The 17,429-nt window shown below is 37.4% G+C and overlaps 1 protein-coding gene across 3 annotated transcripts in view; it reads left to right on the top strand.

Annotated features, from left to right (window-relative positions):
* The window catches only part of furinb (furin (paired basic amino acid cleaving enzyme) b), a 208,944-nt gene that overhangs the window by 95,989 nt on the left and 95,526 nt on the right, over positions 1-17,429 (top strand). For all 3 annotated transcript variants that reach the window (XR_012370017.1, XM_073868537.1, XM_073868536.1), the window contains exons 5-6: positions 1,656-1,784; positions 5,670-5,746. Coding sequence is in view for 2 of the 3 variants with exons in the window: in XM_073868537.1 (XP_073724638.1) it covers positions 1,656-1,784; positions 5,670-5,746 (206 nt within the window). In the remaining variant the exon portion in view is untranslated. The remainder of the gene's footprint in view (positions 1-1,655; positions 1,785-5,669; positions 5,747-17,429) is intronic.

Raw genomic sequence — 17,429 nt, 5'->3', positions numbered from 1 at the left:
GGACTACTTTGATGATGTGTTTATTACATTTCTGGACATGGAAACCGTAAATAGATTTTCAATGAAGGGACAGAAAGCTCTTGTACTAAATTTAACGTTTAAACATCTTAAACTGGGTTCTGAGGATGAACGGATGTCTTCCGAGTTTAGAACGACATAAGGGCGAGTCATTAATGACATTTTTTTTGGGGGCGAACTATCCCTATTTAGTAGCCACGCTGTTCCCTTGGGGGGCGGGGGCAAAAACAAATCAAACAAAAGCCGCTTATCCAGTATGTAAATACACACAGACAATGACGCCCCCGCTGCACACTAGAATCTCTGGAAAAACAAGTCGATTTCAACCGCAAAATGTACACTTTTAAATATAAAAAAACTGCTATTTCAAACATGGAGAGACTTCCTCATGATCTCAACTAACAGATTCTGCAAAAAAAGTGAAAAAAAACTGTTCTTTCTCATTATCTCGAAAGTTGTGCTGCCGCCTTGTATCACTGGTTTCTGTGATGGGTCACATATTAACATTATGTTTATTGACCGAATAGACATCATTATATGAACATTTGCCATATTTTAAATTATAAATATAATGGTAGACATATGGGTCTCAAACAGATAAAAAATATAATGAATACAAAGTAATTCAATTGTGTGTAATTGTGAACATTTACACAGATTTGTGTGTTGTGTAGCTACTCTGTTTTGTATTCGGTGCATGATCCTTATGTTAAAAACATATTAATTCGTAAAGTGAGCATCGTGGACCGTAAATTACGACACAAACGCGACTGCTGTCGTTGTGCATTAGCATACTAATCCGTTAAAGTTTCAGTTCAACCAATGCACATGTTGAACAAACACACACCCGCAAACATGTTTTTATAGTGAGGAATGGAGGTTGTATCATTGTTGACAGGGGAATGAATGCTTTTTAAGTTGTTTACTCTGAAGATGCGGCCCAGAAAGACAAGCGATTCGATCCTGACGGTTTATTTTTACGTTGCTTTTTCTTATCTGGGGAGAGAACGGGGCAGTTATCCAGAGACATGCCATTTAATGTTCTTCATTGTGTTCTTGCACCCAATTTCCACATTTACATTTTATAGCTGTTTCTCCACGTTAAAGAAAGTATTTAGCTGTGGCCTTAAAGCAGATGGCGTCGGATATAAAGGAACGTGTGAGGAAAAGAAATGACATGAATGAGAAGTGAGAGTGAGTGAGAAAATAATTTTGTTAAAGTTTCCACACTTCTTTTGTGAGGGAGAAACGTGTGGGACTATGTGTGAACAGTCATCTTTCATTTGCTTTAGCTCCTCAAGCTGAACAATAGTGTGTGGCAAAGGTAAAAAATCTGTGTGCATGTGTGTGTGTAGTCCTGCAGGTAGGTTGTTCCCCAATGGGAAGTCTTGGTCAAATTGTGTGTGACTTGGTTAAATTTTCCCATCAAAACAGCTTGAGGGCCTCATGTTCTACACAGCGTCCCCTGTCCTGTGCTTTTGCGGTGCACACAAGAGCTTGACCAAGTCCAACATTTACCTTTCATTGCTAAAGGGGGTGTCCTTTATAAAAGCAATAAAGCACTGAAGAATAATTTCCTGTCTTTCCAGTGGACAAGATTGTGACATTTGTCAAGTAAAATATCTTTCACCTTGCAGAACAATCCCAGTCATGGAGACCTAAATGTGAAGGAGGCCTGGGCTCAGGGCTTCACAGGAAGAGGAGTGGTCGTGACCATCCTGGATGACGGCATCGAGAAAGATCACCCTGATCTCGCCGGAAACTACGTGAGCCATCCCTACTTATAGCATACTCACAAACTTCCCTCATTGACTCTTTCCCTGCCAGCGTTTATTTTTTTTTAAAGTTGCTAGCCAGCACCAGCATTTTTCATGATTTTCACAAAAGGTAATGCCTTCCGGGAAATGTTCTTCTTAAAATATATAAACATACAACATATCAAATGAAAAAACAGACCCTCTGCTTTCAAACAAAACAATCTTTTTTTATTACCTCTCAAATATGTGTAGGTTTCTTCAAAAACACCAACTTTTGAGCAAAAGCTGAGATCATTTCATTTTTGTGAAGGACTTTTAATAGAGATCAGATTCAGAGCGATCCTTAAATCTTACACGGACATACAGTTGTTTGCCCTGGGGCGATACTTCCGCATTTCATAAGTTGCGGAAAAGCCCACCTGGTGGATAATAGCGGTGTTGCGGAAAGCCGGAAATACTTGTCATGAAAGCCAATGCTGACATTTGAAATCACCTAAACAATTACACCCCTACCCCAATAGAATCTGGACCTTCTTTTGATAAACCCGCCCCACACATACCCAACCCAGGCAACGATGTTGTTTGGTAGTCAGCCCGACTCCCTTTTCCAAAGCGTTTTCAGAAATCGTGCCCAGCGCCTTTAATTGACGAGTTAACTTGTCAATGGCGGGGAAAGAGTTATTGAACATGTTTTTATTTTTATGTCAAATTTTGAATAATTTTTTAAAGCCTCAGGGTAGAGTTCTCAACGGGCCTGAAAATTACGACCCGACCCGGCCTGTGGCTTTTAAGCACGAACCCGATGTAACCCAACACATCAACGTGAATTATCTGTCCGAACCCGACCCGCGGCCCGACGCTGCCGACCCCCCCTCCCTTTTTTCTCATACACGTATAGGCTATTATCATGACCAGCAGACGGGAATTCAAATCAACCTTGATTTAATGTTCACGCCTTTTAACAATACAAACAACTCAAACAGTAAACTTTAAATATAGGCTATATAAATATGCCTTAAATAAAAATCACGCAATAATAAATAAAAAGAACTCAAACATGTACCCAGCCACCGGCTTCTCCTCCTGTAGTATCAAGCAATGGGGAATTCACCTGCAGCAAGTTTACTTTTCTCCAACTCTTCTCTCCAGGCAACAGGCGTAGTGATAGCAATAAGCTCCGGGGCGGATCCACAACGAATCCGCTCTGAGGCCGACAGCTCCAGTCTGGATCCGTTGCTGATCCGCCCCGGAGCTTATTGCTCCCCCGCCCCTCTCTGTGATGCATGTTGCACGCAGCAGCCAGACCAGTTTTTCTTTATGGTGAACAGCAGTGATGATTAATAATTTTTTTCACTGAGCGTAAAAGATTAAGCCCGACGTCCGACCTGACCCGACTCATTTGCTTATATTTTTGACCTGAACCCGGCCCGACCCGTTGAGAACTCTACCTTAGGGCCAGATTTACTAAACGGGGCAAATTAACGTGAGAGCGCAATTCCAAAAAAAGCACAGATGGGAGTGGTAATATATGCAGGTTATTTACTAAAAAGGTGCTAAATAAATAATACAGGCGCCACACCTGATTTCCATAATGACCAACGCAATCTACTAAGAGCAGCACAAATTCGCAGTCTGTTTGTCTACCAACTGTTCCCAACCTTTTTAGCCCTAAGTACCCTCACAGCCCTATCAGTAAGGCTCAAGTAGCCCTTCATCTAAACTAAAACAAAGTTGTGTTTTAAAGACAAATAATTAGTAATATTAATTAATTAATTAATTTTAAACATTAAAGTAAAAAACACTGGCTGAAGAAGCATGTTTATTTCAACAAACCACCATTATTGCGATCAGTGTTTGCATTTTAAAAGACAGGCCTACAAAATGGCAATTTTGACATGCTATAATGAATTATCTGTGGGGTGTTTTGAGATAAAACTTCACATACAGACTCTGGGAATGCCAAAGACTTATTTTACATCTTTAAAAATTTCATCATATGACCCCTTTAAGGGCCAGATTTATGATAAACCTTCATTTTGGCGTTAAATAACGACTACTAAAGACACGCAGTAGATATTTAGCTCTGAAAAGGTGTTATTTTTGCGACCTTATTGCATATGTAGACGTTTTCTTTTAGAGCAACATTAATTGGAGGAGAGTATTTAAATTTAGTTTGCCAGAGGAACAGTGAGGAGAAGTGGAGGAGAAGTCACGATGAGAAGTCAAATCAGGTGTTTCAAAACTTCTTTTAACCCTCCATCTATCATCCTCTGGTTCTTCTTGGTGTACTTTTACATTGTTAGCTGGAATTTCACACTCCGCAGTCCGCTTTTATATTGCAATGTCCTGCCGAGGTCGCTTATTTGCACTGCTCTTAGTAGGTAGCAATGGTCATTATGGAAATGTACTTAGGCTATGTCATTATTTTGTCCGTGTTATTTTATTTGCGCCTTTGTAGAAAATCACACGCAGGTTTTCCACTCCAATCGGTGCTTGTTTGGAAATGAGCTCTCATACCTTTGTAGTAAATCTGGCCCTAAATTGACTAAAATCTCAATTTAAGTTAGTGTTAATTAAAGTTTGCAAATAACTGAAATTATTCTGTTAAAATTATAAAGAGAAACAAAATGTGTTAAGACATTGACTATAAATACAAAAGACATCATACGGGACAAAATATGTTAGCCACTTTAAAAACAATGCAAATGCTTGTTTGCGTCGTTTCAAAATTATATGGCAGTGGGAATGAATGCACTGAAAAAAATTATTCATTCAATTTATTCAATTTTTTAAGGTAGGTGGTTGCAATCATTTTATTTAAGCTACATTTAAACAAAAAAAAATTGAAAAACAAAACAAAAAACTTTTGTTTAAATGTAGCTTAATTAAAGGAACAGTATGTAAGAAATGTATATAAATTATTCATAAAATGGCCCTGATATGTCACTAGACATTAAGAAATCATTTTCATTTCAAATACTTATATCACTGACAACAGTGGTCTGGCCAGGATATTGTCATTTAAAAAGTTGCAGCCCTCAACTGATGTTTATGTTGTCATGTTGTGTATTGGCCACCAGTTGTGTGATTACAGTACCAGTTTTAGCCACAAGTTTTGTGATTGCAGTACCAGTTTTGGCCACAATCCTACATACTGTTCCTTTAAATTGATTGCGACCACTTACCTTAAAAATTGAATGAATCATTTTTTTCAGTGTGTCATTATTTGAATATTATTTATAGTTTATACACTTTTTGTCTTTAGAAATGAATCAGGTTCATTGAAAATAGTCAGATCGTTCTTGAGTTTTGGAGCATGCAGCGCATTTACACAAGATGGCTAATAATATTAATGATACGATTAAAATTACATTTAAAGTAGTCATTTTTACAATGCTTTCCTCATAAATTAATTTTAGGTCAATGACTGGACAAACAAGAGATATTTTTTTTTAATCTAAATCTTTTTGTTTACCCGCGGGAAACACTTCTCGTACCCCCGGTTTGGAATCACTGGTCTATTTCATAAGTGAGCTGAAGTGTTTTTTTGTTTAAGCTTTTAGATTGTTTGTAAAATTTATCATCTTCAACTAAATTTTTTAATACAATTACTGTTTGACTATTGTGATCAATGCTTCAGGGTTAATATAATATGTATAGATTAGTTTAGAGATATTTTTATGTAAGAAGTATAATCTTTCAAAAATATAATACGACCAACTGGTCAATTATGAAAATATGTCGTATTTTAATTTTCACGTTTGAATACACCTATGGAAAATCCTTTATGGGTCGGCAGTTTGCTAGGTTTTTAACACAGCTGTTGTGTCAAGAAAAACTGAACGTTGAGTATTGAATTGTTGAGTGTTTCCTATTTTTCTCTTTTATTTCTAGGATCCAGACGCCAGTTATGACGTAAATGACAGAGATCCAGACCCTCAGCCCAGATACACACAGCTGAATGACAATAGGTAACAATCTGTTCCCTCTCATCCTCCATCTCTCTCCCTACTGTTCCAATCAGCACATCCGCAGCAGGGTTGCCAGATTTGTTGGGCTGCAACAAACGTGCCATATTGCAGAAGTTCTTTGATTGTAAATTTTTAGAGGTTCTCGCTGGTGGACGAGCACTGGAGCCAACGACTGTTTATTTACAATGTAAACCCGGACACCATCAAGGGACAAAATTCAGTCTAGGCTGGCAGTTCAGTATCTTAATTTTGACACAGCTTCTCTTCTCTTTGGTGTACTGATTTAAACTCTTATGTACTGACAGAAACTGCGCTGCTTAGTGTTTTGTTGGGAGTATAAAGTGATTTGGAGCCGGTTTAATGCAGTCAGCAGGGCACCTGCCGTTCAGAGACCTGCACTAACGGCTCCTAAATACTTTCATGAAAAATGCATTTTATAGAAAATCTCATAACTGCACGGTGTTCAGACGTGCCGTCGGTTTCCCCGAGAGAGAGAAAGAGAGAGCATCCTCTCCTTTTTGTATCACACTCTTTACTCTTTTTTTATCTGTCAGACCATCATGTTGCAGTAATCAGTCGCCTGCGGCACAATGGTAGAAATTAGCCGATCAGGGCCCCCCATCTCTCCCTTTCTGTCCTCCACAGCATTTTTTTCACCATTATGTTTGAAGAGGATGTTTGAAGGACCATTGTGCACCACCTATTTAGATTCTTCTGAGATTGACAATCTTCAATCTAGCTGTATTTTTCATTTCTCTTTTTTATCCAAAAAATCAGCTGTGATTAAATTCACACCAAAGACATCTGGATTTTGTTTTTTCTCTGCGATAGACGCCATTATTTGTGGCCTTTCACTGATTGCATTAAGCATCATAAGTTCAGCCGTAATAAAGGGAGGATCGTCTCTTCCTTTTAACCCCTAGACAATTTTCTATTTCTTTTCACCCTGAAATTTCCCCACAGCTACTCTGCTAGATTTGCTTTAAATTTTGTGCAAATTGGGCTTTGTGCCAAACCCCTTTCTTTCCTGGTTCGTGTTCAGATTGTGAAAGCAGACGGATGCATAGGAAAGCCTCCTCTTTCTGTATCTTCTCAGAACAGTAGAGCTTACAGCTTATCTTTTTTAACGAATCCGTTAACACCATCACAGTCTCGCCTTAGCACCTCAGTCTGCTATTGACGTGTGGGACTTCTGCTAAAACCCACTGCAGTAGCTTAAAGTGATACTGTCGTTCCATGGCAACAGCGAAGTCTTAACAAGCATTCGTAACCCTCTCAGCGTCCAGACGAATGCATATTACGATCAATCAGCGACTGTGAAAAAAAGGAGGGGACTTCCATCCCCTTCGGGTCTGCCACACCTCTGCAACCCGTCATATGGGAAGTTAATGCCTTTACTGTGTCAATACCATTATCCTGAACTGAATCGGTTTGAGTCCATGAAATGAGAAGTAAAATACATGTTTGTGTCGGTAGCCAGAAACCGTGAGGCAGTATTAGAAATAAATCCCTCTTTAGTTCGGTTCGGTTCTCCTACACATGGACAAGGAGCAAAGAGCAATGAACATTATGGATTTACAACAAAATTGTTGTATTCATAAATACGCAGAATATTTGTCCTGTTTTTAAAAGAAAATTGATTTTTTTGAAGTCCAAAAATCTGATCTTGAAAAAAATAGGCGCTTCTGCTATCGAGCGAAGTGTATAGCTGAGTTATCAACCATTTTCATTGTGATTAAATGGCAGGTTAGTGTCCACACATCTTTTGAGCCCAAAACTCAATTATTTTCTAAGCTTTTTCAGGCATTATTTTCTACTAGAGAAAGAGTAGCAGTTGGTTTCAGGGCCAAAGACTTTGTTTTGTCAGAGATATTGAGGGATTTTTTTTTGTGAAAAGGTCTACAGTGTTGCACTGCAGTCTTGCTGTACTCACCTATATTTGATAAAAGTCGGACTCTTCAAGAGTCTCATAATATTTGACATTTTCTGTATCTGAAAAGTGTTTGCGGTCATATTAAAATCTCTGACTTTTATATGCAGACCTGGGTATCCTGGCAAATATTGCGCCTTTTTGAGACCCTTTTCTACCTGGTTTTAAGATGTGTTTTGGTCAATCGGATCACAAGTGACAAGAGAGATGCATGTTCGTTCACACCTAGTGTTTTAATCCGTCTTTTTGATCACTTCTGTCCGGAATTACTGATTATTTGACCATTCGTCTATGGCCGAATGGTTAAAGGACAAGTTTGGTATTTTACACTTAAAGGAACAGTATGTAGGATTGTGGCCAAAACTGGTATTGCAATCACAAAACTTGTGGCTAAAACTGGTACTGCAATCACACAACTGGTGGCCAATACACAAAATGACAACATAAACATCAGTTGAGGGCTGCAACTCCACTTTTTAAATGACAATATCCTGGCCAGACCCCTGTTGTGAGTGATATAAGTATTTGAAATGAAAATAATTTCTTAATATCTAGTGACAAATCAGGGCCATTTTTATGATTAATTGATATAAATTTCTTACATACTGTTCCTTTAACCCCCAGGGGTCCAAAAACGCGGGGACGCGTTTTGACGTGTTTTCTCCTTATCATAGCAGAATCAACTTAAAATACTCCATCATTAATAATCAAACACTTACGTGTTTGACATCATTTGAAACTCTCAAGGTTCCTCTTTAATTAGTGTACATTTACAATAACAAGAGATCTTTGTGTTTTTGTCAAATAAAGAAAATAAACAGGGTGCTCATTCAAACATTTCTGTCTCCGCCAGCTGTCTCTCAAATCACGTTACAAAAATTAGTTGAAACTCCGCGAATACTCGTCACACAAACATAATACACATATCCAAAGAAAGCCTGAAATGTCTACTTTTAAACAAGCTAATTATTATCAAAAACAAATATTTCCTGTTTATATAATCTGCATTGAAGTAAAGAGAGTACCGTTTTTCCTGGCTGAGCTCATTATCTATAATGCGGTCACGCCCACACGCTACATTTACAATAACAAGAGATCTTTGTGTTTTTGTCAAATAAAGAAAATAAACAGGGTGCTCATTCAAACATTTCTGTCTCCGCCAGCTGTCTCTCAAATCACGTTACAAAAATTAGTTGAAACTCCGCGAATACTCGTCACACAAACATAATACACATATCCAAAGAAAGCCTGAAATGTCTACTTTTAAACAAGCTAATTATTATCAAAAACAAATATTTCCTGTTTATATAATCTGCATTGAAGTAAAGAGAGTACCGTTTTTCCTGGCTGAGCTCATTATCTATAATGCGGTCACGCCCACACGCTGTTGACATGGTAATGAAGAGACGAGCTGTTCAAACCAGCAAAGCGTAATGTTTGATAATTTTAAAGACTTTAGCGCATGTTTGGATTATAAACTTTATACACACACGTGAGGAATATCTTCATTTATGTCTGGACATTGAGGAAGAGAAGCGTTTATTTAACGTTACATAAGAAGAAGAAAAATGGAAGGCGCAATGGATGCGGATATATTCCTGAAGAAACTTTAAGTCATTTGTATTCATTTATATTTTATATCATGTAATATGTTATGGCTTGTGCAGTTCAGCCTAAATAAGCAACCTTAACAGACTGCACGCTTCGGATTGAAAAACGTTCGCATTGTTTACAAACGAGTAACTTACGCGTGGTCACGTAATGGCGGATTTCATTGTTTGCTGTACAGTGTTAGACACAGTTATTCACTTTCGTATCCTTCATGGCAACTTTGAGTAATGCTGCACTGCTTTTAAGTGTGTGCTGTAAGATTCCATGTTTACATGCTTATTTACAAACGAGTACGCGTGATCACGTAATGGCGGATTTCATTGTTACATGCTGTACAGTAGACACTTTCGTATCCTTCATGGCAACTTTGAGTAATGCTGCACTGGGGGGGGTCTGCTGTAATATGATATTGTTTACATGCAATGCATTCCATACATTGCGCTTTTACACGCGACACCGTTTTATTATGAGCTCCGCGTTGTTTACACGGAGACTCGCCTTTTTTTAATTATAAATTTACCATGGCCAGTCTACCTAGGTGTCTGAAAGACATCAATCACGTGACCAAATGGTGGCGCAGTGGTAGTGCGTTAGGCCGCCACGTGGTAGACCCGGGTTCGAAACCCGCCTAGGCCAAGTTTTTTTTTATCAAATATATTGAGTATATTGAGTTTAGGCGACCACCGTTACAAGTGCTATCATTTACCCATCAGTTATGTATGTAAGGGTATTTCTGTGGACAATTTATGCTAACAGCTGTTCATAACTCTCTTACAGGTCTGCATCCCTCTCATCAGTAAACTATGAAGTGGAAAAACATATTCACACTCTTTGGACATAAAGTTGTATTGTAACATGAGCCACATGAAGTTTACTGCTCTGTTGTTTATCAGTTTCTAAAAGTTAAGTTTTTGAATAGGGTCCTACTGACCTTCATTTTTATTTTGATTATATTGTTAACTTCTTAATAAACCTCAAACAAACATGTTCATTTGTCCTCACATTCTTTACTGTAGTTCCCTCCTCCCTCATTATGCAGATCATTATGCAGCTCATTATGCGAGCCTTTGTTTGCTAGCTGTCAATCAATCCTTCTCGCATACGGCCCCTCTAAACAAAAAGTGTCTTACAATTTCTAAATCAATATACTGGTTTATGTGAATGAGTAGGCAGGATGATTTTCACATCATTTTAAAGAAAAAACTCTAGACTACTAGATTCTGTTTAGGAAAGTCTTGTTAAACCATGTTTAGTATGGGTTTTGTGAACTTATATCAGTGACTTAAATTTTTTGCTTTTTTAAAAACCACGCATAAACCTTTTTCTCTCAAAAATACAAACATGTACATACATGTAGCTCATATAATATTTTAGCCCAGTTTGTGCTGAACACAGTGGTATGAAACACTTGCCATTATTATGTTTTAAAGCAACTGAAAAAAGACCAAATGTAAGAGCATGTCAGAACCTCTGACAGTGTCCCAAAATGCTCGGACCCCAGAGGGTTAAGCTCTGTTTTCCGATTGTTTATGATGTAATAGAATGGTTTTGACTGAAATTTGGACATATGTTGCTAGCGCCGAGAATTTTCGGTTTCTGTGGTATCACCACCCCCCCCCACCACCCCCACAATGGCTGCATAGGTCTACTGGAACAATCCTTCCTAAAATGCATTAAACTTTCGTTTACAAAGACGCGAAACTCACAGAATGGTTAGGGGTGTTCACTGATATGCTCACACAAAAATCGCTGCAAAAGATGCTTTTTTATTTGTATTTGTAGCGATGTTGTAATGCGGTTTGACTAGATATGATGTTTAGCTTTGATGTTTTTAAGTAGTAAACGTATTCACGTTCAACTGCAAGAGAGTATAGCCTAAAAAAAGAACCCCTTAACACACACACACACACACACACACACACACACACACACGCATGCACCCTCGTCTCTCTCACGCGACAGTCAGACCAATCGCAGAAATGCATCACATATGCTTAAACTCTTATGTAGCCACGCAACAATAATTTCAGCATGCATTCACTGTATACACCAGGACGTAATGTTGTGACCAATGTTCCCTCTAAGCAGTCAAAGTGGCCGTGCAATAGATTTGTCAGACCGCGCACATTTTTCAGACCGCACAACATGGGCGAGGCTAGCCCCTTTTTGGAATGCTTCAGCACCCCTAAAACTTGGAGCAAGAAATAAATTTATTCTAAAATATTCGTTCGTCTTTGACAAGGTTAAATAATGTCCAAAACATACTCCGTATATTGTGGTATAAATGTATATGTTAAGGTAGAAAATGAAAACCTCCCCGCTTAGCAAATGGTGTCATCCTCTTCTTCTACTTCTCTGTACCTGCATCGCCGTCATCCAGCGCGAAACACACGCAGAGTGAGAATCAGTTAAAAGTGTTTGATGTAACTTTTTTTTCAAATCTTACAAAATGTTTACGTTATGTTTATAATGAGCGAGTACACCACAAATCAATCTTTCAAACCGTGTTTTTGTGTTATACTGAATTACCATGGTACACGTATAATAAGTGTTTATTTTCGGATTATTTTAGTCCGGCGGGTACCCGCGCGCTGCAGAGTAGCACAGTACCTGGGTGACTCGTCCATAGACTTAAACGGAGAGAAGTAGCGCCGGTTACAATGTTCTTCCGCAAGACGTACAGTATGCAGTTTTGTGCGTCTCAGTGGGTAGTTGCATATGTGTGTCTCTGTTGTTAAAGTTTATTGTATGATTTATCGTTAATTTGAGACTTATTTTAACAATCGGGAGTCATGTAAACATGACGTCACGTGCGTGTTTTCTGGTCAGTCGTCATGAAAACATGGCGTTTGGAACAGAGTGAAAACAAACTACATATCACTGTATACCACCAGAACCGGTAAGTTACGTGTGAAATCACTAACTGTCTGACTATCAAACTAGACAATAAATATTTTTTTAGTTTGTCACATGTAGATTAATATGAAGGGGATGACGTTTTTAACCTTTAGTGCAGGAGTCACAAGTGTTTTGTTTTAGACATACAGTATAGTAAAGGTAATGGTTCAATTAAAGGACTTTTTCAAGAAAAGCTGCAAATTAACAAACTATTAATAAATGTTGTAGGCATAAAAGTTATCACTTAGTAGATTTGTCATTTTGACAAAGGCTTAAAGCGATACACTGTATATTCACATAAAACCATACCCACACTGCTGCTGTAGCCCACCTTTTGTCCTGAGACTTTAATATGGCATTAATGGCAAAAAAAGTGCTAGCTCGCCATTAATTCGAAATAAAAATGTTGGCAAAAAAAGCGCATCTCAAAACATTAAAATTTGTAATTTAAAAAAAATTCTAAGGGGGAGCATGCTCCCAGACCCTAGAGGGGTAATTTTCTTCTCATCTTTTTCACCCCTGACCCGTTTTCATGCCTGAAAGGTCTCCAAAAAAATCTGGATTTTGGAGTTAGTTGAACCAATGTTAGAATGATAGTTATTTTACAATAGACATATTATGGTTTCTGTAGGAAAAAAAAAGCGGGTGGTGGCAGCGGAGCTCATTGGGTACCAGAATCGCCTCTGGTAAACATTGATGCATTTGCTGTCATCTCTTTGATTTTCCTACGGCTAACGCAGGCTCGTGGTCATTTTCGGCAGGTCGTGTGGTTGCGAATTGCTCACAGTACTGAAATGTGCGCTCAGAAAAAAAAAGAATTTGCTCAGTGCTGAAAAAAATAGAGGGAACATTGGTTGTGACGCAATTTTTCGAACGGATGCTTCACCTAAAATGCACCGCAATGCAAGTGATGCAAGCCTAATGCAGCGTTATATTGAAAATGAATGTATGTATTTCTGGCATACCAAACTGCAGTGAAGCAACAGGTCTGACTGGGGTGTCACTCTTCCTCACGCACAACACACACACACACACACACACACGCACGCATACACATACAGGTTACCAGATTACTAGGGGTGTCCTCGACTAAGGATTTACATATTCGAATCAGAATTGTCGAATCTTTCCATAGTCGACCAATAGTCGAATCATATCTATGTGCATGGGTTGGGAGGGGGCCAGACAAGGTACAAATTGGTAACTTTTATTTTCTTTCACAAGCAGCACACATAAACAACTTTCTGTTAACCTCTTACACTCTGAGGCTATTTTGGGGATTTTCGCCTGGATTTGGCCTACCCAATTTCAAAAGCTTCTCATACCCACAAGCAGAGGTGCACAAACAAAAGTTTTGTATCATTTTACAGGAAACCCTTTGAAATTACATAAAACACTGTTAAAAGTGCTCAACATGGTTGTATGTGTTGTCAGTCCTCTAATAAACACAAAAATAAATAGGCGCTTTTTGATGTTTCTTTTCTAAAGTCTGTATTTAAAAGTGTATAACTCTGGCCTTGAGTGGGAACGAAACATTCAGACAGTTTTGTTTGATTCCAGCAATTGCCAGCTTACAAGAGGAAAAAGGAATTTTTTTTCTATCATTATAAATGCAAAAGTTATTTTACTCCAAATGATGGGAGGAATAATACGCTTTTGTATACTTTGTATATATATTTCTGCCTAAAAACATTTGAAGTGCTCCCATAACCACATACAGTGGAATAAATGCAATATCTTTATATCGTTTTGCAGAAAACCCTTTGAAGTTACGTAAAAAGCTGCTGTTTGTGACAAATAGTGTTATTTATGTGGTTTTTCATATGATAAAACACCAAATTTTCTTTTTTTATGTTGTAAATACTGTCTTTGATAGTGTATAACTCTGGTTCTGGGTGCTCTAGCAGACTGCAGACAGTTTTGGTTGTTACCAGCAGCAGACAGTAAACACCCAAAAAAGAATGATCTCTTTAGCATGTCGTATTCAAAAGTTATTCTTATTTTACTGAAGTGTGCGAAAATACATTTTTCATATAAATATTATTTTTTTGTTTTGCACATAAAATAAATAGCAAGGGATTATTCATGCACACAACCAAAGAAAATGCTGTGAATGGACTCATTTTTTAGAGTAGGACCTAAGAGAAAAGATGGTGTATCATTTGTGGCTATCTGTGCTATCTGAGGCAGTCCAAACCCAAGTTTCCCATAAGTTTACAAAAGACAATTTTTTACCTCATTATTCATTCGACGATTGTAGGACATGTATAACGCTGCAGCCTTATTCCTGAGAGTGAGAGCTTTCATTTGATATAAGACTTGCCCATGTTTGTCATACTTGAAAAATATGAAATATGTGAATATTAAATGATATTAAAAAATATTGGGGGGGTGATAGTGTAAATTATGTGTAACTAACTTTCTTACAGTAAAACATATCTCAAAGTGATGCATATCTGCAGAAAGTAGAGAGTCTAAGCTTTCAAACAGTATCTCATATGTGGTACTGGGTCCATGACAGACCATTCAAAATTAAAGGAATATTTTATATTAAGTCAAAATAAGATAATTCTGGACCCGGTACAGGGTCCACAGAGTCAAACAAGTGACCAAAACTGTCTTTCAAGTGATGAACGAAGACAAAACTGACGATGCATTTATATATTTATTTTTTAAGGTAAAATATATAAGGCAACATTTGTTTATTTATTCCTCATAACATTTTAAAGCCACGATCTACAGAACATCACACAAAAATACATTTTGATAACTAAACCTAAAAAAATAACAAAGGTGATTCTGCTTGGAAACCCCGGATACAATTAAGTGTTTTTATTTAATTTGGAGATATAGCGCGTCAAAGCAGTCATGACCAAAAAAAAACAGACAAATGAGAAATGACAAATAATTTGTGATTGTGACTGTAAATGACAAAAACTAATCTTTATTTACAGTTAATTAAACGTTAATTTATAACATGAAAAACACTGAAATTAATGATTTTATAGACACTATGCGTTATTATTTAGCACAGAAATACCTGCTTGCTTGCTCTGACTTTGATAATCTCTGTATTCACTTTAGATACAGAAAGACTGGATGATATTATTTATTTCAGGAATCTCTTTGCTATCATTTAAAAGTGAACACCAACCATAATATTAAATCACAAGAAAGACATTCGTGTCAGGCAGAAATAGGTTCGGTGCAGATAGTTTCCGTTTTATCACCGAAATTTTAAAAAACGGCTTACCTGTTTTGTAGTTTAGCTTTTGACAAGATAACCAAAATTGTAACGGTGGCAACACCCGGTAACTACAGGTTAGAGAAAATACATTTGGAGTTCGGGCGCCAGACAGCATTTACTGTCAATTGTAATGTTCCGGATAGCTCAGTTTTAAAAAAAAAACCACCAGTTACATACAAAAAAATGATAATAATAATACTTTGTATTTGTCAGAGAAAACAACCAACAGAGTATGATATTATTTCTTTATAATATGGAAGAATAAAAAAAAACAACAACAACAAACAAAACATTTAAATTCACAACACAGTGATAAGCCTTCAAACAGTGATGTGTAATAGCAGGGTTTAGGCCTTTCACGACTTGCTCAAAATACAAACACACTAAGCCCGGTTATATTGGATGTAAATACAGGAAATAAATATAACCACTCATTTTAACCCATCATTGTTTCACATGAATGTGCATATTTTAAGTCAGTTTAAACCCAGTACATTACACAGTAAGCACAGTGATATTGGATGTAGATACAGGAAAGAAAATTAAAGGTTTTAAATACCCCAAGACAGTCCTTTAAAGTCTCTGAAATGTCATCTCAACAAACAGTCTTGAAATAGTATAGGAGAAGAATAATGCTGGAAATAGTGGGTGTCCTTTACACAGAAACAGTCTCACTATTTTCATGTACAGTAAGCATGTACACCGGGAAAGAAGAGAAAAATAAAAATAAATAAACTGAACTAATTTCAATTGTAAACAAATAAACATTTTGCATACAAAACACCTATATTCAAAGAGTACTGATGCTTTAACTCTTATAGAAGAAAAAGTGCGGAGTTTACGTGAATGTTTATTTACGTGAGTATACTGTAAACATGTGTGCGTGTATGTGTATGTGTGCGTGTGTGTGTGTGTGTGTGTGTGTGTGTGTGTGTGTGTGTGTGTGTAAACAGAGTATGCAGGGAGGCACTGACCAGTTTCTCAGCAGATCGCAGGCTTAGTGGTGATACAGCGAGATCGACGATGTGTCCGTATAGCGTGGCGTGAATCTCCGTGTAAATCTCTGACACGCTTTAGACTGGAGTAGGCTTCAAAGAAAACTCTTTTGGAAAGTTACCGATCTCATCACTCCTCTCCAAACAAACCGCAGCATGTCCGGAAACACAGACTGAACTCACGTGAGGCGTCACTCGTCACGTCATCCCGCTTACGATCACGTATCCTGCTGAAGATCTGCTTTTGGAACACTGCCACCTAGACGTGCTATTTTCCCCTTTTATTCAGAATATTTTGCTTTCTCACGCCCCCGTCATGACGGGTTAGCAGAGTAAAAGGTAGAGAAAAAAACTCATAACATCTACTACCTGCCGCTCTGTTACAAAATGTATGATAAATATATTTTAAAAACTTATACCCGTCGAAAAAAATCAATTTTTTAATGTTTAGTTTGATGAACTTCTAAATATGAGACGCAGAACACCTAGCCCGTTCGGCTAAATTACATGCGCAAGCATGGCCAGCACGCAATAGCGCAACATTGATACAACTAAAAGCTATCCAAAATTTACAGACTTAAATTAGATCAGAATTTACGTTTATAATAGATACATTTACACTTTTTTTTACAAAATAAGGTCAGAAGTAACAAAGTGCAGAACAAATGTGCATAATGCCTCAAGTGCCACAGAAACAAAACACAAGCCAAATAGTTAAATCAGATAACCCAGAGTGATTTATAAATCAAATAAAATAAATTATTAAAAGTATAGCCATAGCTTTGTCTTTTAAATGTAGAAACAAAGAGGCAATGGTTTATTAACGAAGAAACCTTTGTGTAGCCCGGTCACAGGGGATGTTGGATTTATTAACGCATTTTAAAAATATTTATTGAAAGCTGTTACTTCACATATTATTTGCAGCATTATCATATGCTGTATATTAATATATTGTGAGAAAGCTGTTATATGTGAAATCAGATAATGTGTGCACCCATATAC

The sequence above is a fragment of the Misgurnus anguillicaudatus genome, chromosome 6 (assembly GCF_027580225.2).
Source record: "Misgurnus anguillicaudatus chromosome 6, ASM2758022v2, whole genome shotgun sequence".
Lineage (NCBI taxonomy): Eukaryota > Metazoa > Chordata > Actinopteri > Cypriniformes > Cobitidae > Misgurnus > Misgurnus anguillicaudatus.
This window is presented reverse-complemented; position numbering and strand designations above follow the sequence as displayed.